Here is a 25,106-nt window from a genome sequence, read left to right as displayed (position 1 = left end):
CATCACATACCCTTCACCATACCCCCCACATCATCACATACCCTTCACCATACCCCCATCATCACATACCCTTCACCATACCCCCCCATCATCATCACATACCCTTCACCATACCCCCACATCATCACATACCCTTGACCATACCCCCCATCATCACATACCCTTCAACATACCCCCCACATCATCAGATACCCTTCACCGTACCCCCCATCATCACATACCCTTCACCATACCCCCCACATCATCACATACCCTTCACCATACCCCCCACATCATCACATACCCTTCACCATACCCCCACATCATCACATACCCTTGACCATACCCCCCATCATCACATACCCTTCAACATACCCCCCACATCATCAGATACCCTTCACCGTACCCCCCATCATCACATACCCTTCACCATACCCCCCCCACATCATCACATACCCTTCACCATACCCCCCACATCATCACATACCCTTCACCATACCCCCATCATCACATACCCTTCACCATACCCCCCACATCATCACATACCCTTCACCATACCCCCACATCATCACATACCCTTGACCATACCCCCCATCATCACATACCCTTCAACATACCCCCCCACATCATCAGATACCCTTCACCGTACCCCCATCATCACATACCCTTCACCATACCCCCCCACATCATCACATACCCTTCACCATACCCCCCACATCATCACATACCCTTCACCATACCCCCATCATCACATACCCTTCACCATACCCCCACATCATCACATACCCTTCACCATACCCCCACATCATCACATACCCTTGACCATACCCCCCCATCATCACATACCCTTCAACATACCCCCCCACATCATCAGATACCCTTCACCGTACCCCCCCATCATCACATACCCTTCACCATACCCCCACATCATCACATACCCTTCAACATACCCCCCCACATCATCACATAGAGATTGGTATAGGGTACTTTACATAAAATCATCTCTCAATGCAAATCAAACCAGCTATTAGGCTAACCGACATAAAACCATGATCTCTAGTGTGTGTGTGTGTGTGTCCTTCTTCTTTCTTTCTTTCTTTCTTTCTTTCTTCCTTCCTTTATTCCTTCCTTTTTCCTTCCTTCCTTCCTTCCTTCTTTCCTTCCTTCCTTCCTTCCTTCCTTCCTTTCTTCCTTCCTTCTTTCCTTCCTTCCTTCTTTCCTTTCTTCCTTACTTCCTTCATTTCTTCCTTCCTTCCTTCCTTCCTTCCTGTACGCCTTCATCCTTCCTTCCTTCCTTCCTTCCTTCCTTCCTTCCTTCCTGTACGTCTTCATCCTTCCTTCCTTCCTTCCTTCCTTCCTTCATCCTTCCATCTTTCCTTCCTTTCCCTCCTTTTCACCTTGTGATGTTTTAGTTTTTAAGTAATATCACTTTTTGTAGCATTAGCTGAAGCAGCAGTAGTAGTAGTAGTAGTAGTAGTAGTAGTAGTAGTGGTAGTGGTGGTAGTAGTAGAAGTAGTAATAGAAGTAGTAATAGTAGTAGTAGTAGTAATAGAAGTAGTAATAGTAGTAGTAGTTGTAAGGAATCTTCCCAAAAACTCGAGCCCTGAGCCTTCACATCTGTCCTTAAACGTGTTATTCATCAAACCCTTCCCAGGAGAGATGCTACAACAGGTCAGAGATACATTCAGCAGGACACACATCTTATACAGTAGAGAACGTACTGAGTACACGGCCATGTTTTCCTGCTGTGCTGTCATGTTGTCTCCAGCAGGGGGCGGGATAGGCTCAGAGTGCAGCTGATAGCCTGTGTGTGACCAGCATGGGGGGTCAGCACCGAACCAGAACCCCTCAGAACCGGACCTCAGTTACATAATGACACATTTGATCATGTCAGTGTGTTTCACAGTGAGGAGAGGTCGAGAGACACTGACACACAGAGAGAGAGAGAGAGAGAGAGAGATACAGTATATGTTCAATAGTTTAATATGCAGCATGTTGACCTGCATTTTTCTGTAGTTATAGTACTATCAATGTTAATACCTTTAACACACACACACACACACACACACACACACACACACACACACACACACACACACACACACACACAAACACTAATCCGGTGTAATCTGCGGCTGGGACACTGACCCACATGTCCACTTCACTACCTGCTGGACAAGGACACCCCCACCACACACACTCTCAGCCAATGACAGCACAGAGGACAGAACAGCAGTTTTCTTATTGGTTCAGGGAAAAAGATCTAAAAAAAAAAAATAATATTAACAAGATCAATCTTTTAAGAGGCTCCGTTTTAAAGCCAGACAGAAGATCCTGGTATCAAATGAGATAGGCGATCTAAAGAATCCATGTCAACGTAGAGCTGGGCAATATATTGATATTATATCGATATCGTGATATGAGACAAAATATCGTCTTAGATTTTGGATATGGTAATATCGTGATATGACATAAGTGATGTCTTTTCCTGGTTTTAAAGGCTACATTACAGTACAGTGATGTCCTTTTCTGATATTACCAGACTGTTCTATTATTCACCTTTACCCACTTAGTGATTATATCCACATTACTGATGATTATTTATCTAGAACCTCATTGTGTAAATATGTTGTTAGAGCACCGATAGTCAACACTACAATATCGTCGTGGTATCGATATCGAGGTATTTGGTAAAAAAATATCGTGATATTTGATTTTCTCCATATCGCCCAGCCCTAATGTCATGCTAAAGATGCTCCAAACTAGAGATGGCCCGATACCATTTTTTGCTTCCAGATACCGATGCCAAAACAGAGTACCGATCCGATACCAGTGTGTCATATATTTTATTATGTTTTAACAGCTGTGTACTACTATCCCTGTATGGATGTGATATGATGTATAACAGCTGTATACTACTATCTCTGTATGGATGTGATATGATGTATAACAGCTGTATACTACTATCTCTGTATGGATGTGATATGATGTATAACAGCTGTATACTACTATCTCTGTATGGATGTGATATGATGTATAACAGCTGTATACTACTATCTCTGTATGGATGTGATATGATGTATAACAGCTGTATACTACTATCTCTGTATGGATGTGATATGATGTATAACAGCTGTATACTACTATCTCTGTATGGATGTGATATGATGTATAACAGCTGTATACTACTATCTCTGTATGGATGTGATATGATGTATAACAGCTGTATACTACTATCCCTGTATGGATGTGATATGATGTATAACAGCTGTATACTACTATCTCTGTATGGATGTGATTTATATCTTTGTTGTCTGTCTGGCTCTGCTCTAATGGTGTGTTCTATTTTGACCACCGAAGTCGATCTACGAGTCTTTTTCCGGAGTTATGAAGAATATACATCACACACTACACACCCTTGAGTACGGTCAGGCCAGCTGGACGACTAGCTTATTCTGACTGATTTAAGGCTTTTTATGGCTTTATTGCTATAACTATAACTACTACTACTACTACATTATAGAGACCAAACAACTAATCCATTCATCCACAAAATTATTAAGATGAATCAACAATGAAAATAATCGTTATAGTATGTACTTTAGAAACTATTTCGCATATTAAAGTTTGCAAATAAACGCTTGTTTTGTCTTGAGTTCTGAAGGGGAATTTAATAAGTTCAAACAGGAAAAGTATGAAGGGAAATTTCACAGTTGAAGGGTGTTTTCACTGTTGATTTGTGTAACTTTTTCACTGTTTTTTAAAATTCCATAAATGCAACATTCTTTCCAAAAGGTCAACGAACAATCATGTTAAACTATCGTGATTTCAATATTGACCAATATACCGGTATATTGGTACATCTCTACTAGAGGTTGACCGATAGTGGATTTTACCGATAGCTAGGTTGGGCCGTATTTGCCGATAACAGATTAATCGACCGATGGTATTTAGAATTGATACTGGATAGAAACAAACATGACACTCCAAGTAAAACAGTGCTGAACTTTATTATACAAATAAAAAAACTGTATTGAACCATGAAAACATGCTAAATGAAATAAATATATGATGCCTCTAGAGGAGCTATTGTAATGCACGATGTAAAGGCTAGAAAGAGCCTCTAGAGGAGCTATTGTAATGCATGATGTAAAGGCTAGAAAGAGCCTCTAGAGGAGCTATTGTAATGCATGATGTAAAGGCTAGAAAGAGCCTCTAGAGGAGCTATTGTAATGCATGATGTAAAGGCTAGAAAGAGCCTCTAGAGGAGCTATTGTAATGCATGATGTAAAGGCTAGAAAGAGCCTCTAGAGGAGCTATTGTAATGCATGATGCCAGCAGAGCCTTCTCAGCTCTTGTAATGCATGATGTAAAGGCTAGAAAGAGCCTCTAATGAATGACATGATGCCAGCAGAGCCTTCTCAGTCGCTCCAGCAACGGACGCAACCAGGAAAAACTATCGGTATGGATTTTTGCCGATAACGATAGTTCCACCAATCAACTATCGGTGCCGATTAATCGGTCTACCTCTACTCTCTACTCCAAAAGTTAGGCGATATTTTAGAAAAACCTGCTGTGGCCATTTCCCCCTGATGCACTAAAGGAATCCTATCCTTTAGTCTTCCCTTCCTTTCCTTCTTTCCTTTCTTTGCTTCCTTTCTCCCTTTCTTTAATTTTCTTCCATTATATTTTTCTTCCTTTCTTCCTATATTCATTAATTCGCTCCATCCTTTCGTCCTTCCTTCCTTTGCTTTCTGCCTTCCTTCGTTTACCCTCCATCCTTCCTTACTTCTATCCTTCCTTTATTTATTTGTTCTTCCTTTCTTCCTTTTTGTACTCCTTTCTTTATTTCCTTCCTTCCTTCCTTTATTTACACCTTCGCTCCATCCTTTCTTCTTTCCTTCCTTTGCTTTCTGCCTTCCTTTGTTTACCCTCCATCCTTCCTTCCTTCTATCTTTCCTTTATTTATTTGTTCTTCCTTTCTTCCTTTTTGTACTCCTTACTTTATTTCCTTCCTTCCTTCCTTACTTTATTTACACCTTCGCTCCATCCTTTCTTCTTTCCTTCCTTTTCTTTCTGCCTTCCTTCATTTACCCTCCATCCTTTCTTCCTTCCTTCTATCCTTCCTTTATTTATTTGTTCTTCCTTCCTTCCTTTATTTACACCTTCGCTCCATTCTTTCATCTTTCCTTCATTCCTTCCTTCCTTATTCCTTTTCGGATTTCTTTCCTTCCTTCTTTTGCTTCTTGTCATCCCTGAATCATTCCTCTCCTCCTTAGTTTACCACCGTTTCTTCCATACATTCATTCTTTTATCTCTTATATCCATTGCATTATCCTCCCATTTATCTCTCACTTCCTCTCCTTCATCCCCCATCCATCCAGCTGCACAGAAACACATTAGAAACCAGCAGACGGATGCAGCAGCCTCCCTCCTCCCCCTCTCTCTCCCTCCATCTCCATCATCCCTAACCCCTCCTCATCCTCTTCATCCTCCCATCTGCGCAGACTCTGCCTCCCCCCCTCCTCCTCTGCTGCCTCATTTTATGGAGGAGCTTCACATCTGCAGCACTCTCTCTCTCTCTCTCTCTCTCTATCTCTCTCTCCCCCCCCTCTCTCTCTATCTCTCTCTCTCCCCCACCTCTCTCTCCCTCTCTCCCTCTCTCTCCCCCCCTCTCTCTCTCTCCCTCTCTCTCTCCCCCCTCTCTCTCCCCCCCTCTCTCTATCCCTCTCTCTCGTTAGCCGAGCCTCAGGCTCAAGCGTCTCCGTGATGGTTTCTGTTTGAGGAGGTTGTTCGTCACACGGTAGCTCACAGAGGAAGAGGAGGAGGAAGGAAGGAAGGAAGGAAGGAAGGAGGGAGGGAGGAGGAGTGAGAGGAGGTGTAGTTTGTGGCGGCTGCATCTGCATGGCGCTCGGAGGGGAAGCAACGCTCGGCTCGGCTTCACCATGATCGCCGTGTCGTTTAAATGTCGCTGCCAGATCCTGCGCAGGGTGAACAAAGGTAGAGAGATATAGAGAAACTGCTTAGAGAGAGAGAGAGAGTGTGTGTGTGTGTGTGTGTGTGTGTGTGTGTGTGTGTGTGTGTGTGTGTGTGATAGAGAGCTAAGCATGTTTGCATGTGTAACATACGTGTGTGTCGTGTCAGTGTGATAGTCGAGCGGCATTTGGTGTGAACTGCTGACATTGAAAAGAGAGAGAGAGAGAGAGAGCTGGTTGTTTACGACTAATGCCAGGTGTGTGTGTGTGTGTGTGTGTGTGTGTGTGTGTGTGTGTGTGTGTGTGTGTGTGTGTGTGTGTGTGTGTGTGTGTGTGTAAGCATGCATGTGTGTGTTTAACTGTGTGTGGCATGGAAAATTATCTCCTGATGGATTCATTCAGTCAATCGCTGCAGGTTGCTTTAGGACGAGAGACCTTCAGAGAGAGAGACCGAGAGAGGGAGAGAGAGGGAGAGAGAGGGAGAGAGAGGGATTGCATCTTATTTTCATGAATGTAATATTCGTGGTGTGTATTACCAGGGGAGAGAACAGAGGGAAAAAAGGAGGGCAGGCGGACGGAGAGAGAATCAGTGTGTTGTTCACGTTTCTGTGATATCTTTTCTCTGAAAGTCTGAAAGCAGTTTAAAGCTCAGTGTTTAGTTTGTTTTCTCCTGTTGAAATACTTAACGCTGGACAAAGTATTCCCATTCTTAAAGTAAAAGTAGCGGCACCACGATGTAAAAAAATACTCCTTTACCTGTTGTTGAAGAAGTACTCAGATTCATGACAGTCCTTTTTTTAACATGGACTCTATTTCCCCATGCTACTGTATGTCTAAGTGACTGATATGAACAGAAATCTTTAAAATTGGTCCAGTATCGTCCAGTAAGCCAGCATATTTCCACCAGACTCCATGTAAATAATCAGGACTTTTAGCGTGTATAGAGCCAGCATATTTCTACCAGACTCCATGTAAATAATCAGGACTTTTAGCGTGTATAGAGCCAGCATATCTCCACCAGACTCCATGTAAATAATCAGGACCTTTAGCATGTATAGAGCCAGCATATCTCCACCAGACTCCATGTAAATAATCAGGACTTTTAGCGTGTATAGAGCCAGCATATCTCCACATGTAAATGGGTGAATTAAGGGTTTATTTCAACCAAACCAGAGTGGTGATTGTTGGAACAGTGGACAGATGAACCAATACGGCTTTTGGTGGTTTTATTTAGTTTCTGTCAACTCTCAATGAAGTGTGTTTTACGGTGATTAAAAGTACTGATTATTTACATGGAGTCTGGTGGGTTTGGCGATGGCAATATCCTGGCTGTTTCATGTTAAACAAAATACTTTACAACAAAATACTCAAAGTACCAAAAGTAAAAGTACTCATTCTGCAGAACAATATATATTATATTATTGTATTATAAGTGTTGATGAGTTAATGTGTTTATGGTTGCAGCTGGTAAAGTTGGAGCTCACTTTAATGATCTTTGTTTTCTAATCTTAACTAGTTGTTTTGGTGCCTTAACTTAACTGTTGTTGCCGCACGCCACTCACTTTACGTCGGCTAAACTTGTAAACTGTAGATGCCGCTGAAACGTACCCGGCTCCATAGGCATTAAAAAAAAGTTGTCAAAAAATGTTTGCATTTCTTACTAAATGGACAGGAAACACACACGCCTATCAACTGGATAATAAAGCCGTAAAGTAGGCTCTCTTTCAACTCAGGACAGCGCCACTTCTCACAGATACAGACAGGATTGGAGATGAGAAGTTTAACTAACACGTAACCACCATCAGCTTGGTGGGAAATTAAGAATCTCTGCTTCTGACAGGGCCCTGCTGGGACTCTCTGCACTGGTGGTGGATGTCGTCGATGCACTTGCATCATTAGGTTTTTCTTTTTTAATAACAAGTCTGTTTATTTTAGTCTCACTCTGATTACCTAATGCACATGCATGCACTGTATAGTGGGGGGGGATGGAGGTGGGGGTCACTAAAGAGGTGTTTTCATCCGAGAGATGCTGTGATTGGTGGATAGGATAGGATATGGAGCAGAGGACTGACAGCGACATAACCAATCACACTATGACAGACGATCCACTCAGCACCAACTGCAGTGTTTAAATTTAAATGACTGTGGCCTACTGGCAGTCTGGCACATGTGGGTGCTCGGTGTTTTCCGTGGGTGCTCGAGCTCCGGAAGCGCCCAGGGTATCGGCGCCTGTACCCGGCTCACAGTCACCTTTTCTTGGCTAAACTTAACTGTCATGACCGGTCGTCACGTAACCAGCCAGTTGTGGGATATCTTACGAATTGGGTGTGCAGAAGTTTTCCTACAAAATCATAAGGAACCCGTTCATGAGAATGCGTTGAGTGGAGTAGAAGCATGTAGTAGCATCAAATGGAAATACTCAAAAGTAATGTAAAAGTAACCCCAAAATTGTACTAAAGTACTTCCACCACTGCAGCAGTGTAGCATCATCCAGTCAGAGCAGATCGAGGTGGGATTGCCAACGCTTCCTTTAACAGTGGCTTCATTTCCCACAGAAATAAAAGTGGAGTATTTTAAGATCGGCTTTGTGGGTTGCCTTCAAATTCATTTTAACAAAATTGGATTTATTTATTTTAAATGTAAGCCATTTTTTCTTCTTCTTTTCTTGTGCTGTTTTAATGAAAGCCCCGAGGCAGAGAAAGTAAGCCGTTTAAAACAAAAATCTTTTTCTACTGCAGTATTATTTGTGTGTTTTTACACTTGTTCGTCCCGGGTATGAAAGTAGGATAATTAAAAATGGATCATCACTGTGTCACACTCAACCTCAGTGGTTATTAAATATACAAGTAAAACATATTTCAGCTGGCGGCTGTGGAAGAGTTTTCTCTTTTAAACTTCTAGGATCCAGGACCCACATTCATGTTTTTCTGGTACTTGACCATCAGTCGGGCAGGTCTGAGTTTCTGTAGAAAAAATTATTTTTTATTTTTTAGTGTGGCTTCCTCTGCAGATTATTTATAAATCGGTTCGTTTTGGTCCATAAAATACCAGAAACAAGGCCACAGTGATGCCTGCAAATTATTTGTTTTTTGTCCAACAGTCCAGCACCCACATATGTAATATTCATGTTTTTTATAATGCACCAGGTTAATGTTTACATTAAGAACTGACCCCCAGAAAGGATCTTAAAAGTACTTCTACATCCATGGTAAAAAGGCGGATGTTAATAGAGCCATTTCTGGATTTATGAATCAATACCAGATCACTCAAACAAAGATTGATTTTAATTGGAGAATCAATTATTTTAAATCAGCCCTACTTTTATTTTTTTAACCTTTATTTATCCAGAGAACAAGTTCTCATTTCCAATGATTACCTGATCCCATTCACACAGTTCCACATTCATACCACAGTCTGCTGGCCACTGAGCAGCTCCACTGGAGCAGTGTCCCTCCCTCATTACCACCACTGAGAGCCTTAAGGGCCTTGCTCAAGGGCACCTCAGCGGTGGTAATGAGGGAGGGACAAATGCTGCTATTTCACTTTCCCCACCCAGATTTTATCCTGGATTGAACCACTGCCACATATACATATTTTATATACTATACTACTTTATATACTTACAGACTTTTACTGAAGTAAATTAATTGAATACTTCCTTCACCACTGATTGTGTGACCTTTTTTACAGTTTACAACTTGAATTTCCCCTTGGGGATCAATCATCTATCTATCTATCTATCTATCTATCTATCTATCTATCTATCTATCTATCTATCTATCTATCTATCTATCTATCTATCTATCTATCTATCTATCTATCAACAGTCACCTGAGCTTATCAGTTCACATCACCTGCAAAACTCATTCCAAGCAACACAACATATACAGATAACACACACTGTCCCATTGCTTACAACTCCATTACTTTGTGAAAAACAGTAAGTGTGCAGTTTTACTATAGTAAAGGAAGTGTTTTTCACATTTTCACAGCTGTGTATGTAACCTCAGACATCTTACCTGGACATGTTGGTATCTTGGCTCTTTTCCCTGTTCACGGTACAATGTAAAACTGTTCTTATTTGGTGTTTCTTTCCAAGAAAATGGCTTTAAAGGTTTTCCCTGTATACTGTATCTACAGTATGTGTTCACTAACAATTCTAGAACAAGAAACCATTGCAATCAGCAGTGTTTGAAATGCACCAGACTGGAATCCGTACTGTTTTTGAATGCGTGGTTAACAGTGCTCAATGGTGTTTTTAAGCCCTCAACCAGGCTTTCAAGGCAGCGCTGCAACCGTCTTGAAGGCACCTAACCCTACCCTTAACGTTATGTTACCTACCAGATTTTGTCATGAGTCATTTTGTACCCACCATGTTTTTTGAAAACCTCGAGCTCAATTTAGTTAAAAAAAAAAGTCCATAACACATATAATTCTTGAGCGACAGATGCAAAAAATCCACAACTTCTCTGTTCACAACACTGCCTGTCGGGACTTTCTGCTTAACGTGAAAAAGTTTAACGTGGTTTAATGTTACTAAACAACGATCAATGATCACCAAATTTCTCATGGCCATATCTTGTAATGAACACTTAAGTCAAAAGAACTAAACCGAAAATCCAACGATTATATAATTTATCCCACATTAGCGTTTTCTTCTTCATTGGCGCCTATGGCGAGGAAAAAGCTTGTACCTAAACAATGATCAGTGATTACCAAATTTCTCTCTCATATTGCTCCTCATAACCAGTGAAAACTGTCCAAAAATCTAACCAGAAATATGGTGATGATTGATCGTTGTTTAGGTACATTAAACCACATTAATCTTTTTCACGTTAGGACTTATAAAGCCCATGAGAACCGTGGGGAGTCAACCCATGCGGAAAATGTAAAGCAGAAACGCTAAATGTCAGATAACTTCCATAAAAATTGGACTTTGGGTTCGATTTTTTTGACAGTTTTCAGTGGTTACGAGCAGTGGTTTAGAGAGAAAATTTGGTAATCATTGTTTACGTACATTAAACCACGTTTTTATTCATTAGTAAGCTACAGGACGGCGTCTTTCAAAACATGTCCTGCACGAAAGAAAAAAAAATAAATGCGTATATTTCCAGCACTTCTGGAAATATACTTCCGAATGCGTCTCTGTCCCCTGCACATTTCAAACTAAACTGACACCCATGGCCTAATCCTAGCGCCTTCCAGGCAGCGCTGCCTGGAAGGCGACATTGGGGGCTTAAAACACCAAACACTGTTAACAGTGTTGACAGCAGTGCGTTAGCATCTGAACAAAGTGCTGTAGATCCACAGTGTTGTGCAGGTTGTGGTTAAAGCTGTGGGATACGTCTGTAGAGTTTAGTTCAAACTGTGTTCAAGCGATGAAAAAACAAACTAGAGTTTGGTCCACATGAACTGCTGCTGTGCAGACTGTAGTCAGAGTTTAGCACATGTAGCTCCTGTGGTGCCCACTGTTGTTTAGCAAATGAAAAAAAAACCTGTAAACAGGCTTAAAATATTTTTTATATTATATAACAAACCACAGAGGATATAGTATTTTATTTATATATATATGTGTGTGTATACAGTATGAACTGTAGCTGGAGACTGAAAAAGGAGAAATGCTGCTGTCCTACATGTGGAGGAGGCTCAGCTTTCATCTTCAGTTAGCTATGGTGTGTGTGTGTGTGTGTGTGTGTGTGTGTGTGTGTGTGTGTGTGTGTGTGTGTGTGTGTGTGTGTGTGTGTGTGTGTGTGTGTGTGTGTGTGTGTGTGTGTGTGTGTGTGTGTGTGTGTGTGTCATTGTTTCTGCTCAGCTCAGCTGCTGGAACCAAACGGAGGAGAAATAGATCTAGAGCAGATTAGAATAGATCAGAACAACATGAAATAGAACCAAACAGAGGACTGAAAATAGAACAACACCAACTGTGACGAGATAAAACGGGAGACCGATTCAGACAAACTCGCCCTGCAAAAGGCCTTTTTACACACCAGAGATGATTTTTCACGTTCAAACGTTTGCACGGTCACACAGTCACGTTAACGTCGTCTGTTGTTGTGTGACAGTATGTATAATGTAATCATGACATCGGTCACCACTCTTGTATAAAGTACCTGTAAGCAATACTTGAGTAAAAGTACAAGTATGTTACCAGAACATCACTTTGGGTAATATTACTCGAGTAAAAGTATCTGATATTTACTGTACTTAAAGGTGCAGTAAGCGATGTTTTGCGCGACGATTTTGAACTCAACTGCCAAACAAATACACACAACTAGAGATGGTTCGATACCTTTTTTTGCTTCCCGATACCGATTCCGATACCTGAAATTGCATATCAGCCGATATCGAGTACCGATCCGATAACAGTGTGTCACATATTTTATTATGTTTTAACAGCTGTATACTACTATCTCTGTATGGATGTGATATGATTTCTATCTTTGTTGTCGGTCTGGCTCAGGTTAAACTCTTTTGTAAAACATGAACAAACACAAACAATGAATGCCACAGAACTTTCTTTTATTCTCCAGTTTGACAGTCAGTTATAACGGAAAAAGAACATAAATAAACTACTTTAACGTAGATTTTCTTTAGGGCTTTATCACGTGGTATCGGATCGGTGCATAAACTCCAGTACTTCCCGATACCGATTCCAGCGTTTTAGGCAGTATCGGAGCCGATACCGATACTGGTATCGGTATCGGAGCCATCTCTACACACAACCCGGACACACATTTCCATAGCGACACTTCTGTTAGTGTCTCTGCTGACTGAACGATAAATGGCAGAGTCGATGTTAGCCCACGTTAGCTTGTGGATTTGCAAACTGTCGCTTCTGCTGCAAAGCCAGCCAGTTAGGGAGCAGCCATCACAAACAACAGCAAACAGAAAAAATCCGGACATCACCAGGGGGTCTCCCGGCGGACTGCTGAGATTGGTCCTGACTTAGATAGACCACTATGTTCTCCGCAGGGATTGGTCGCTGCGCTGATGAGGTCACCCCTCTCTGGCAGTCGTTTCTTTATTCATGAGAACAGGCTGACTTTACAAACCTCTCAGCAGCAGCAGCTTTTAGACTGCGAACCAGACCGTGGAGGTCTTTCTGTGAGTTTTCAGAGCTTTGTCGGAGGCTAACAAGTAGCATCATCTGAAGCGCGGGATGCTAACGTGCTAGCTGACTCGGGCTAGTGAGCTCAGTGGAATTACAGTATTTTTTTAGACAAGATAGCATCTTAGCTCTGAGATGTATTTTTGTGGTGGGAGCTCTGCGATGTCTCGTGATGATGGTGAGTACAGATGCATTGTGGGACGCGAGAGTAGATGTTGTAGCCCGTGAGGTTTCTGTCTGTGGACTCAGAGGTCATATTTAAAGCTATATTGTATAGTTTCTGTTTCCCCCGTGAGGAATTCTAAGTAATGACAACAACACTGTCGGCGCGTCCACATGACGCAAGCCTTCGGTGATCCCTACGGTGACCATATTTTGATTTCCAAAAACAAAAGAGGACACTCGGCCCGGGCTCGAGACACAAATTCAGACAGGCTTCTCAGAAGTTAATGAACACGCTTTATTATGCCTCAATGGGGCAAAAACAACAACCTGTGACAAAATAATAGCTCTCTTTTAAAATAAATAATATGAAATAATGTTCAAAATATGACCTCTTCTGTGTTAGAAAATCCAGCTTCAACAAAATATCTCTTAATAGCTTTTCAATGTAATAAGATAAATAATAAAGACACTGAAACATATGTGCCAGCTTTGCACACGGTGCACTCCGCCTCCCACTTCACAGTACGTGGGACATGTTTTTTTGCTGTTCAACTGTGAAGCTACAATAGCTGCCTGATGTTTATGCTTGTGCGCTGGTGTGTGTGTGGGTGTGCGTGTGCCTCTGTGTGTGTGTGTGTGTGTGTGTGTGTGTGTGTGTGTGTGTGTGTGTGTGTGTGTGTGTGTGTGTGTGTGTGTGTGTGTGTGTGTGTGTGTGTGTGTGTGGGGAGTGTGTGATAGAGCGAGGGAGAAGTGAGAGCGACGGCGAGCGAGTACTGACTCTAGAGTCCTAGTGAGAGAACATAAGTGTCTCCCCTGTGTTTTCTTACCCTGGTGGGAAATGTTTAGCAGAAAGCGCTTCGAGATTTCGTGATTTGCGCTTTTTCGGGTTTTCAGCCACGCCTTTACCTGTTTACCCGCAGCAGTCCTCTTCGTATCCGACGTGAAACACATTACTCGAGCTGCTGCGTGCGAAAGTCGACGGACTACACCGTTTTGTAAACACAGCTATACTGAGAAATACAGAGGGAGTTTTTTTTTTTGGAGCTGATAGGCTTAATTAGCTTTGTATTAACTAATTTGGCAATGGCTTGAACAGAACGGAGGTTCATTAATAAACAATACTTTGGGCACCATAGCTTTGAAACTCTGTGATAATTAGAGCTTCAGAACCAGTTAAAGCAGGGATCTTCTAGCCTCGTGAGATCGTCCTGATCTCGCGAGCTCCAGTTCTCCACTCGCAGATCAGTCTGGCATCTTGAGGTAGAGAAAATTTGGAGCCGCTCGCCAAACGACCGAGCCAATCAGCGTTGGTTTTGAGGCGGTTTAGGTGGTGATAGACAGATGGTTTATCCAATCAGCTAACCAGGATTTTCAGAAAGCGGTCCAGGAACCTGAAATGGTTCCTTTTATTCCTAAATTCTCGTTACACAAACGGCAAATATCCTTCACCGACATGTTGCTAGCTTGCTGAGCTAACGAGCTATGCTTTGCCTGCAGCAGCAGGGGCGGGCTTGTGGTTGTATTTTCATACGCTTCGTCGATCTGATTGGTTGATTTGGCCCGTCTATCACCAACATATAGGTGGTGATAGACAGATGGTTCATCCAATCAGCTAACCAGGATTTTCGCCCCTTCCCAAAAGTTCTCCAACGGAAAGTTCCCAGATGGATATGCCGAGCATATGTGAAGCGATCCATCTGGCGGAGTCAGGTTAGGGATCTTCAACAGGGGATCCGGGACCCCTAGGGGTCCTCAGAGTCACTGCAGGGGGGCCTCCAAATTATTGGTAATTTTTGAAAGTTTTTTCAAAATTTTAACGTTTTAACATGATTCCAACATATTATTAGCAAATATAAATCCCCAATGATAAAAATGTTAAGGCTATTTGAATAGCTTAGTATTCTATGCAAAAAAAGGTATAAATGCCTTAGGCTGCCCTAAAAGTTATTGTAGGACCAGATGAATATGCACCTTCATTTTAGAAAATATATGTAGTAGGGGGTCCATGATCCGTCTCTATTTCAGTTAAGGGGTCCTTGGCTTAAAAAACATTGAAGACCCCTGAGTTAAAGGAACTGGTTGAGGTTTTGAGTCAGTTAGACGCACTGACAGAACCTCCAGAACCAGTTAGAGGAGCTGGTAAAAGTCCAGAACCAGTTAGATGAGCTGGTAGAGCTTCAGAATAGGGATGCATGATTTGAGAAAAATATCTAATTGCAATTATTTTTGACTGATATTGCAATTACGATATGATTCACGATATTGGAGGGAATGATCATTTTTGTATCATTATTTTCATTTTCATTGAAAAAATTATTGAAGTGTGATTTTTTGAGGAAGTGATGGAGTTTCAGAGCTACATACAGGAATCAGTTAAGAGAAACTGGTTGTTCTTCAGAACCATTTTAGAGAAACTGATAGAAGTTTGGAACCAGTAAGAGGAAACGGTTGAGCTCCAGAACCAGAATGATATGTTTTATTTAAACACATTTATTTGTTTATTTATTTCAGATGAGGGGCCGTACACTAAACACTCTGCTGGGGCGAGACCTCCAGATGGGGCGCTGGCCATCAGGAGGCAGAGTATACCAGGTAACACAAAAAACATTTATCATGTGTTTATGCTTCTATAGACCTTTTTCATGGCAGACATGTTGACATAGTGGGAAAAGCACAGGTGTGTTCAAAACCATTACTGATGGCTGCATTCCACTTAGGAGAGGTCCTGGTATTAAACCATTAATGATGGCTGCATTCCACTTAGGAGAGGCCCTGGTATTAAACCATTACTGATGGCTGCATTCCACTTAGGAGAGACCCTGGTATTAAACCATTACTGATGGCTGCATTCCACTTAGGAGAGACCCTGGTATTAAACCATTACTGATGGCTGCATTCCACTTAGGAGAGACCCTGGTATTAAACCATTACTGATGGCTGCATTCCACTTAGGAGAGGTCCTGGTATTAAACCATTAATGATGGCTGCATTCCACTTAGGAGAGGCCCTGGTATTAAACCATTACTGATGGCTGCATTCCACTTAGGAGAGACCCTGGTATTAAACCATTACTGATGGCTGCATTCCACTTAGGAGAGACCCTGGTATTAAACCATTACTGATGGCTGCATTCCACTTAGGAGAGACCCTGGTATTAAACCATTACTGATGGCTGCATTCCACTTAGGAGAGGTCCTGGTATTAAACCATTAATGATGGCTGCATTCCACTTAGGAGAGGTCCTGGTATTAAACCATTACTGATGGCTTCATTCCACTTAGGAGAGACCCTGGTATTGTTCATGCTGACTCACTGAAATATCTTACTGGGACACTTGATGGAACTGAGCCATCGTTAAGGTTATCAATCTCAGCTGTGCTTCTCCTACTATGACAAGTCAACATGTCTGCTGTGACGTGTCCATTATTTATTCGTTTATTACAGTATATGCTTTGTAATCTATTCTATCCATTCTTTCACGTTGGTTCTGCTCTGCTTTTAGAGCTAATGGACCCAATCACGTTTGTTTACAATAACTTCCAGGTAGAAGACTCCTGGGTCCCGTACAGACAATTTAACAACGCTGAGCAAACTGTGACGAGGAACAATTTCATCTCCTTCATCTAAAATGCATGTTTGATGCTTTCATATGTCAACACTTTGACTAACGTTAGCTTGGAGAGCTAATTTACCTGTTCGGCCAAAGGGGGTAAGCTTCCCCTCGGAACGCTTAGCTCCTATGGCGCCATTTTGATGCTAACAAGCCATCACCTCCTGTTAGCATCCCATTGACTGCCATTCATTTTGACGTCACTTTGACAGCGAATAACTTTACATCTTAGGCGTTTAAAGACTCAAAAGATTTGTCCATTGTTTATTTCTAAAGAAACCCGACAATGTATAAAAGGCTCCATTACCTTGTACCTCACGTTATGGCTCCGTAGCAGACGCTTTTATAAAAATAGGCTAATGATTGGGTCACACAGTAGAGGAATTACCGTATAGTACAGGAGAAGCTCGCAGGCAGTTTGGACTTAAGTTTAATTACTAATGTTAACTAGCATGTTAGTGATCAGTAATTAGCCTGTGTCTATGTTATCTCCTTACATATACCTACACTCTCCGTCTCTGTAAGATTGGGAATGATTGAGATTTCTCTCGGCACAGCTACCAGAAGACTTCACACTTTCAGACACGTTGCTCACGTCACATCTACGTCTTCAAGCTGCTCAGTAACACTCAGCCAGCACCGGGAAAGAGACTTCTGATATCCTTCACTGGTCTCCGTCCAGACACACGGGACCTGGTGGTCCAGATAATATATATGTCAATGGTTGGGCCACAAAATAAAGAACATTGGGGAGATGTTACTGTTTGTTAACGCTAGATTTGGTTCATCAAAGACGCAAGCAGAGCAACACGGGACAGATAACAAGCACAGCAGAGACCACAGATAGGTCGGGCCTCTGTGTTTAACTTTATAACTTTAAACAATACAGTTACGCCTGAAAATGACAACAGAAATAAATAATTACATTTTGCAATTCAGTCTATAACCAATAAAGAACACAGCTAGGGAAATAGGACACACACAAACATTTAGCTGATGTTTTCCATCCGTGTGATCTGCAGGAAGATGCTTGCAGTCGCAGTTTTATCTCCTCCCACATGGAGCTGGTGGCCTACTTACAACTATTACACTGCTGTAGGGATGTAACGGTATGACAATTTAACCTCACGGTTATAGTATTATCTGTATTATCGCGGTATTTTTAAAAGTGTGTTCAATATGTTCAGAAAGCACTGATAGGCCTACGCAAGCTGAAATAGTTTCAAAATGTGTAACAGCGTTAGATTAGATTACAAAAAGATAGGCAAAACTTTTTCAAAAGTGCAACTTTTAAGGGTTCAGTATGTAACCCAGTCCTTCCAGAAAAATGCAGAGTTTTTTTGTGATCGTTGCAGGCAAAAATCCTTGATTATGCGGCACGTTTTCTTAAAAAATGCAATGGAATATGCTATATGATATTTACGCAATTGTATGCAATGAAATTGCGGAAACTTGCAAAAACTGCAGTTTGATGAAAAAGAGAAAAAAAGTCCTATAACCATTCCAATGACTCCGAAGATGTTCAGTTAAGGTCAATTAAGCTAAAAACAACCGGCATAGTTCCCCTCTAAATGTACTGAACGACGGGATGCTTTGCTGCAGACACATTTCTTACTCAGGCTGAGAAGAAAACGCTGTTTTGTGTTGATAGTAATAGTCTGAAATCGTGCAGCTCTTTTCCGCTGAGAGAAGCTTTGTTTTAGTTTGGCTTCTTTCAAGTTGAATGGCAAAGGTTTCTCCTCCCGCCTCTGCAGAAACTAGTTCATCTAACATTTGATCAGCGGAGAAGAGTTTGTGGGCTTTTCTTTTTCAGACTGTGAGTCAGAGCTGACATTTGGTTTTTAGAAAAACTTGAAAAGGACACTGGCGCTTGCGTAAAGCCTCTTCAGAGGAAGAGGATAGGAAGCCATTGATGGTGTTAATCCGTTCTGAATGAAAGAGAGTGAGGCTCTGCCTGATTAATATTAAAATACAAAAATTTTAATGAAATTCTGCTTCCTTGTTTTATCACCTGAGGGCCGGTCACATCAGATTGTACCAAGCCTGCTTTGAAATATCTCCCTTTTCTCAATCCATCTCTCAGCCGCTGTTTAATATTTCAGGCGTTTGATGAAATATAGATGGACAACAGAATACTGTAGAGGATGACTTCACTCCTCTCTTTTTATTATTCCTCCGAGCTGCATGGGGAGAAAACCTATGATGTATGAAAGGAGGGAGCGACGGAATAACTAAAAGTGGAAGGGCAGTGAACGAGCTTCTCGGGAGGTAACGTCCGCCTGTCTTTGTTCGTGTGATGTAGACGAGTTTCGGGGCTGCTCGGTGGTGGAGCTGATGAAGAAGGAGGGCACGACGCTCGGGCTGACGGTGTCTGGCGGCATCGACAAAGATGGGAAGCCCCGGGTTTCAAACCTGCGACAGGGAGGCATCGCTGCCAGGTAGTAAGCATTTCTTCATCTTAAAGGAACACGCTGACTTTTGGGGAATTTAGCTTATTCACTGTAACCCCCAGAGTTAGATAAGTCCATACATACCCTTCTCATCTCAGTGCGTGCTGTAATGCTGTCTGACGCCTCCAGCAGCATCAGGCCAGCACAGAACATGCAGGTGAATGGTTCCAGTAATCCTACTGCTCCCAATAAGTGACAAAATAACGCCAACATGTTCCTATTTACATGTTGTGATTTGTAGAGTCACAGCGTGTACAAAAAACAACGTAACATGAGACACAGCCGTCTTCTAACAGTAAACAAACCCCGAACTATATTCTCAGACAGGCTTGCTGCGAGCATATCACTCCGCCCAAGTACTATATTCTTCCGCCTGAGAATATAGTATAGATCATTATAATGATTTGCTTTGCAGCAAGCCTGTCTGAGAGTATATTTCCAGGTTTGTAATATGGACTTGTCTAACTCTGGGGGTTACGGTGAATAAGCTAAAGTCCCAATAAGTCGGCGTGTTCCTTTAAGTTTTTTTCTGTTTTATTTAGGGCTGAACTAGCCTGACGAGCCAGACCCACATCAAGATGTTGGGTCTGGGAACTCACCATTGGTCAGGGCTCAATCCGAGGGGCGGGATAAAAGGTTGTCTTTCAAATTCCCTCTGCACGCAATAGGATAGCGCTCCAACCAATCAGAGCAACGCTAGTTGATAGATTAAACTTTTGCCGTATCCGGTCGGCAAAACTCTGAACACATCTTCCTTTTTTAAGAATGACTTCAGTGCCGTTCTTTGTTCTTTTCTCAAAGAAAAGCTGAAATCCGAGTCTTCCAGAGTCGTGGTTCCAAAGACAATAACAAGAAGCCGATTCCCAAAGCCCGCTGTTCCCAGCAGCAGCAGCCATAAGCCCCGCCCACTGACTCTATACACGATGTGATTGGCCTGACCAGAATTTAGTTTTTTCCAGCTCACAAGCCAACGGAGAGTTGCTAGACGACCCTGGCTGCAAATTACATTTGCTGCCGCTTGGTTGCGTCTAGATTTCTAGGCTAGGGCTGAACGATTTGGAATAAAAATCTAGTTGTGATTATTCTAAAATGACATTGCAATTGCAATATGATTCACGATATTGGAGGGAATGATCATTTTTGCATCATTGTTATCACTTTTTTATTGTTTTAGGGAATTATTCTGTTTTATTTTTTCAGATTTTTCCTGAACCTCGAAAATATCAAAAAATACATGATTATTTTTGGGGGCTTTTCCCTTTATTCGATAGTGACAGTGGATAGACAGGAAAAGGGGGAGAAAGAGAGAGTATGACACGCAGCAAAGGGCCACAGGTCGGATTCGAACCCTCGCCGATGCCAAGGACTCGGCCAACATGGGGCGCACGCTCTTACAGGGAGAGCTAGAGGCCGCCCCGATACTGACTTAAAAACGGGAAAATTCACAAATGAAAATAGATCTCGTCTACGTGGATTGCGTCAGGTTTATGCAGTGTTTTCCATAGTGTTCATGGAAGACTAAGTATTTTGTGGAGGGTTTAGGGTCCTCTCTGAATATGTTTTTACGTTTATAAACGGGAAAAAAAATGCTATTTCACAAGATAATAAATAAATAACACTCAAAAAGCTTAAAGACAGAACTAGCGAAAGAAGTACACTGGGGACTAGGGTTGGGTATCGTTTGGGTTTTTTCCCATACTGGTGCTAAATCGTTACTTTTAAAACGGTGCCGGTGCCTAAACGGTGAACCGAGTGTATTTTACAACAACTTTGAATGCACTGCGACGCTGTAGGTTACCAGTTTCAGTGAATGCACCGTCTGTGTTAGCTGTCAGCACTTTAACCGTGATTAATCCAGCTGCTAGCTAAAGCTAGGCTAACATCACCTGCTGTCGAGTGTAGTGTAAAGTCAGGCACCGAAATAAGGCACCGAAATTTTTGTTCTTATTCGGTCTCGTTTCGGTACCCAACCCTATTGGGGACCAACTACAATCATTAGATCTAAATAAAAAAGTGTTTTGTTAGTTTCGGCTCATTCGGCTCAGGTGCTTAAGCCTTTTAATCTGGCGGGTTTTCAAGCTCAACTCAAGTCAGGCTTCGCCCTGCTCGCATATCATCACAAACTTGATTACAGCGAAGCGAGAAGCGAGAGCTGATCATGTTTTGGCCGCCTGTGCAGGAGCGACCAGCTGAACGTGGGCGACTACATCCGAGCCGTTAACGGCATCAACCTGTCCAAGTTCAGACACGACGAGATCATCAGCCTGCTGAAGAACGTCGGGGAGCGAGTCGTACTGGAGGTCGAGTACGAACTACCGCCTGTCTGTAAGTACTGCCAGATAGTAGTAGTAGTAGTAGCAGTACTTATAATAACAATAATACATTTTATTTATGAGCGCCTTTTTTTCATACTCAAGGACTCCTTACATGAACAAATAGTAAACAGATAAAAACAGATGCACAACAAAGACCACACCGAATTACAAAGAAATGAACAGTAACAGACAATACTATTTGGATTTTTGAATTTGAATTTGTTTATTTTGCACACAAAAATCAAGAGTAACACAAGAAAAGAAAATAAAGAGTGTGCAGGTGAGATTAGGGACTTATAGAAGGAGTCCTAAACCATTACAACATATTAACAACAATGGTATAAAATAAATTACAACAACATAGATACAATGATGATGTGTGGACTTATGCGTGTATTTGTGAGTAGTTATGAGAGACACTAAGGCCAAACAAAATCATATATGAATAGCTCAGATCAATACAGACAGTTAAGTTTGGTTAATCAGAGAGGTCCTTAGCCTTTTTGACAGAAGCTGACCGAAATGCAGTGTTGATATAACTCCGTTTACACTGAGTCTGCCACTTTGAAGAGGTAGGTTTTTTAGACGGGATTTTAAATGCGGGGAGAAATTGAGTGTCACGGATGGCTTGTGGGAGTGAGTTCCAGAGACTGGGGGTCTGCATGGCTGTCTCCCACGGGGTCCAGAGCCTTCAGCCGTGCAGCCCCCCAGTCTCTGTAACTCACTCCCACAAGCCATCCGTGACACTCAATTTCTCCCCACATTTAAAGGGGAACTATGCAGTTTTTTTAGCTTAATTTACCTTAAAGGTGCCCTGCCACACAAAACCGTTTTTACTTGTATTTTTTGAAATCTGTCAGGTCCATATGTGTGTTTGTGTTATGTGGTGAATGTGAAAATGAACTGCTACCTCCTCTGTCAGCTCTAGCCACTGAACAGAAATAAGAGGAGAAATCAGACCAATCACAAAAGCTGGTCAGTCTGACATCATACTACCTGAGCTCATTACTATTCATGAGCTCGCCCAGTTGGGCTGGGTAAAAGATGCTGACAGCCAGGCTCTCATTGGCTAGCTGTTAGCCAATCAGATTCAAACAGCTTAGCGCGTTGAATATTAATGAGAGTCTTCCTGCAGGCTTTCTATACCGCGCTAGAATGGCTTGAAACAAGGTAACCAAGGCATTTTTTCCACAATGGGAGAGTCACCAACGAGTTTTTACAACCGTGTTGCCAAATATCTATTCCAAAGCTGTAAAAGTAAAGGTACTTTATTTGTCACATATACGTACATGTAGCGAAATTCATTCTCTGCATTTAACCCCTCCCTCAAGGGAGCAGTGGGCAGCCAATGACAGCGCCCGGGGACCAACTCCAGATCTGAGCCAGTGCCTTGCTCAAGGGCACTGACTGGAGAACCTAGTACATGTTTTTTATGGTGGGGGAAACCAGAGCACCCGGAGGAAACCCACGCAAACATGGGGAGAACATGCAAACTCCACACAGAAAGGCCCGGAACAACCTGGATTCGAACCCAGAAGCTAAGCACAGTGCTAACCACTGGGCCACCATGCTGTATGTAGGGGGAGCTCTATAGAGAACCTGCCAGCAAAACAGAGAAGAAATTGCCAATACTGCATAGCGCCCCTTTAAAATCCCATCTAAAAACCTACCTCTTCAAACTGGCTTACTCAGTGTAAATTGAGTTATATCAACACTGCGTTTCAGTATTTTATACCATTGTTGTTAATGTAACCAACCTAAATCTTGTTTTTTTTAATTCAGTGCTTACCTGTGTCCTTCTGTAAGCCCCTAGGAGGTGTAACAGAGGTAGATAAGTAGAACAGCAGTGTATTAAAGGAGTGTATTATATATACCGTTTTCAGGTTCTCACTAGGTTAAAGGTCCCATGACATGGTGGTTTTTGGATGCTTTTATATAGACCTTAGTGGTCCCCTAATACTGTATCTGAAGTCTCTTTTCTATAGACCTTAGTGGTCCCCTAATACTGTATCTGAAGTCTCTTTTATATAGACCTTAGTGGTCCCCTAATACTGTATCTGAAGTCTCTTTTATATAGACCTTAGTGGTCCCCTAATACTGTATCGGAAGTCTCTTTTATATAGGCCTTAGTGGTCCCCTAATACTGTATCTGAAGTCTCTTTTATATAGACCTTAGTGGTCCCCTAATACTGTATCTGAAGTCTCTTTTATATAGACCTTAGTGGTCCCCTAATACTGTATCTGAAGTCTCTTTTATATAGACCTTAGTGGTCCCCTAATACTATATCTGAAGTCTCTTTTATATAGGCCTTAGTGGTCCCCTAATACTGTATCTGAAGTCTCTTTTATATAGACCTTAGTGGTCCCCTAATACTGTATCTGAAGTCTCTTTTATATAGACCTTAGTGGTCCCCTAATACTGTATCTGAAGTCTCTTTTATATAGACCTTAGTGGTCCCCTAATACTGTATCTGAAGTCTCTTTTATATAGACCTTAGTGGTCCTCTAATACTGTATCTGAAGTGTCTTTATATAGACCTTAGTGGTCCTCTAATACTGTATCTGAAGTCTCTTTATATAGACCTTAGTGGTCCTCTAATACTGTATCTGAAGTCTCTTTATATAGACCTTAGTGGGCCAAATTCTCTGGGTGGGTCAAAGCAGAGAAAGGGGAGGCAACCTTGCTCCTTATGACCTCATAAGGAGAAGATTCCTGATTGGTCCATCTGAGCTTTAATTTTCTCAAAGGCAGAGCAGGATACCCAGAGCTCGGTTTACACCTATCACCATTTCTAGTCACTGGGGGACCATAGGTAGGCTGGGGGGACTCATATTAATGTTACATTTTTTTCCGATTGCTAAACGACAGTGGGCACAACTGGAGTCCCGTGTGCAAAACTCTAACTCCAGTCTACACAGCAGCAGTTCATGTGGACCAAACTCTAGCTGGTTTTTCATCGCTTGAACACAGTTTTCAGAACTCTACACACTTATCCCAGGACTTTAACCACAACCTGCACAACACTGTAGATCTACAGCACTTTGTTCAGATGCTAACACACTGCTGTCAACACTGTTAACCACACATTCAACACAGAATAGATCTCAGTCTGGTGTCTATCAAACACTGCTGATTGCAATTTTAGCTGAAAGCCTAAGCAGGTGTCTAGTTTTAGACTAGTTAGTGAACATATATGGTATTTATACAGAGAAAGCTCAGAAAGCCTTTTTTGTATACAAATACCAAATAAGAATGAAACAATTATACTCTGTATGTTTGAGAGAAACAGGTAAAAGAGCAAAGATACCAATATGTCCAGGTAAGATGTCTGAGGTTATGTACACAGCTATAAAAAAAGTGAAAAACACTATATCTTTACAATAGTAAAACTGTGTTCTTACTGTTTTTCAGAAAGTAATGGAGGTGAAAGCAATAGAAACACCACATTTGTTGGTATTTAGAGATGATGCAGACATCTAATGTGATGAAGAAAACTTGCCACA

At 41.9% G+C, this 25,106-nt stretch overlaps 1 protein-coding gene across 2 annotated transcripts in view; it reads left to right on the top strand.

The window, feature by feature from the left end:
- Positions 1-25,106, top strand: part of grip1 (glutamate receptor interacting protein 1) — a 107,213-nt gene that overhangs the window by 44,913 nt on the left and 37,194 nt on the right. For both annotated transcript variants that reach the window (XM_028570438.1, XM_028570437.1), the window contains exons 2-4: positions 15,739-15,819; positions 19,140-19,275; positions 21,467-21,612. In XM_028570438.1, coding sequence (XP_028426239.1) covers positions 15,739-15,819; positions 19,140-19,275; positions 21,467-21,612 — 363 coding nt within the window. The remainder of the gene's footprint in view (positions 1-15,738; positions 15,820-19,139; positions 19,276-21,466; positions 21,613-25,106) is intronic.

This window comes from Perca flavescens, chromosome 23 (assembly GCF_004354835.1).
Source record: "Perca flavescens isolate YP-PL-M2 chromosome 23, PFLA_1.0, whole genome shotgun sequence".
In the NCBI taxonomy this organism is placed as follows: Eukaryota; Metazoa; Chordata; class Actinopteri; order Perciformes; family Percidae; genus Perca; species Perca flavescens.
Note: the sequence above shows the minus strand (reverse complement) of the source record. Positions and strands in the feature narration are given on the sequence as shown.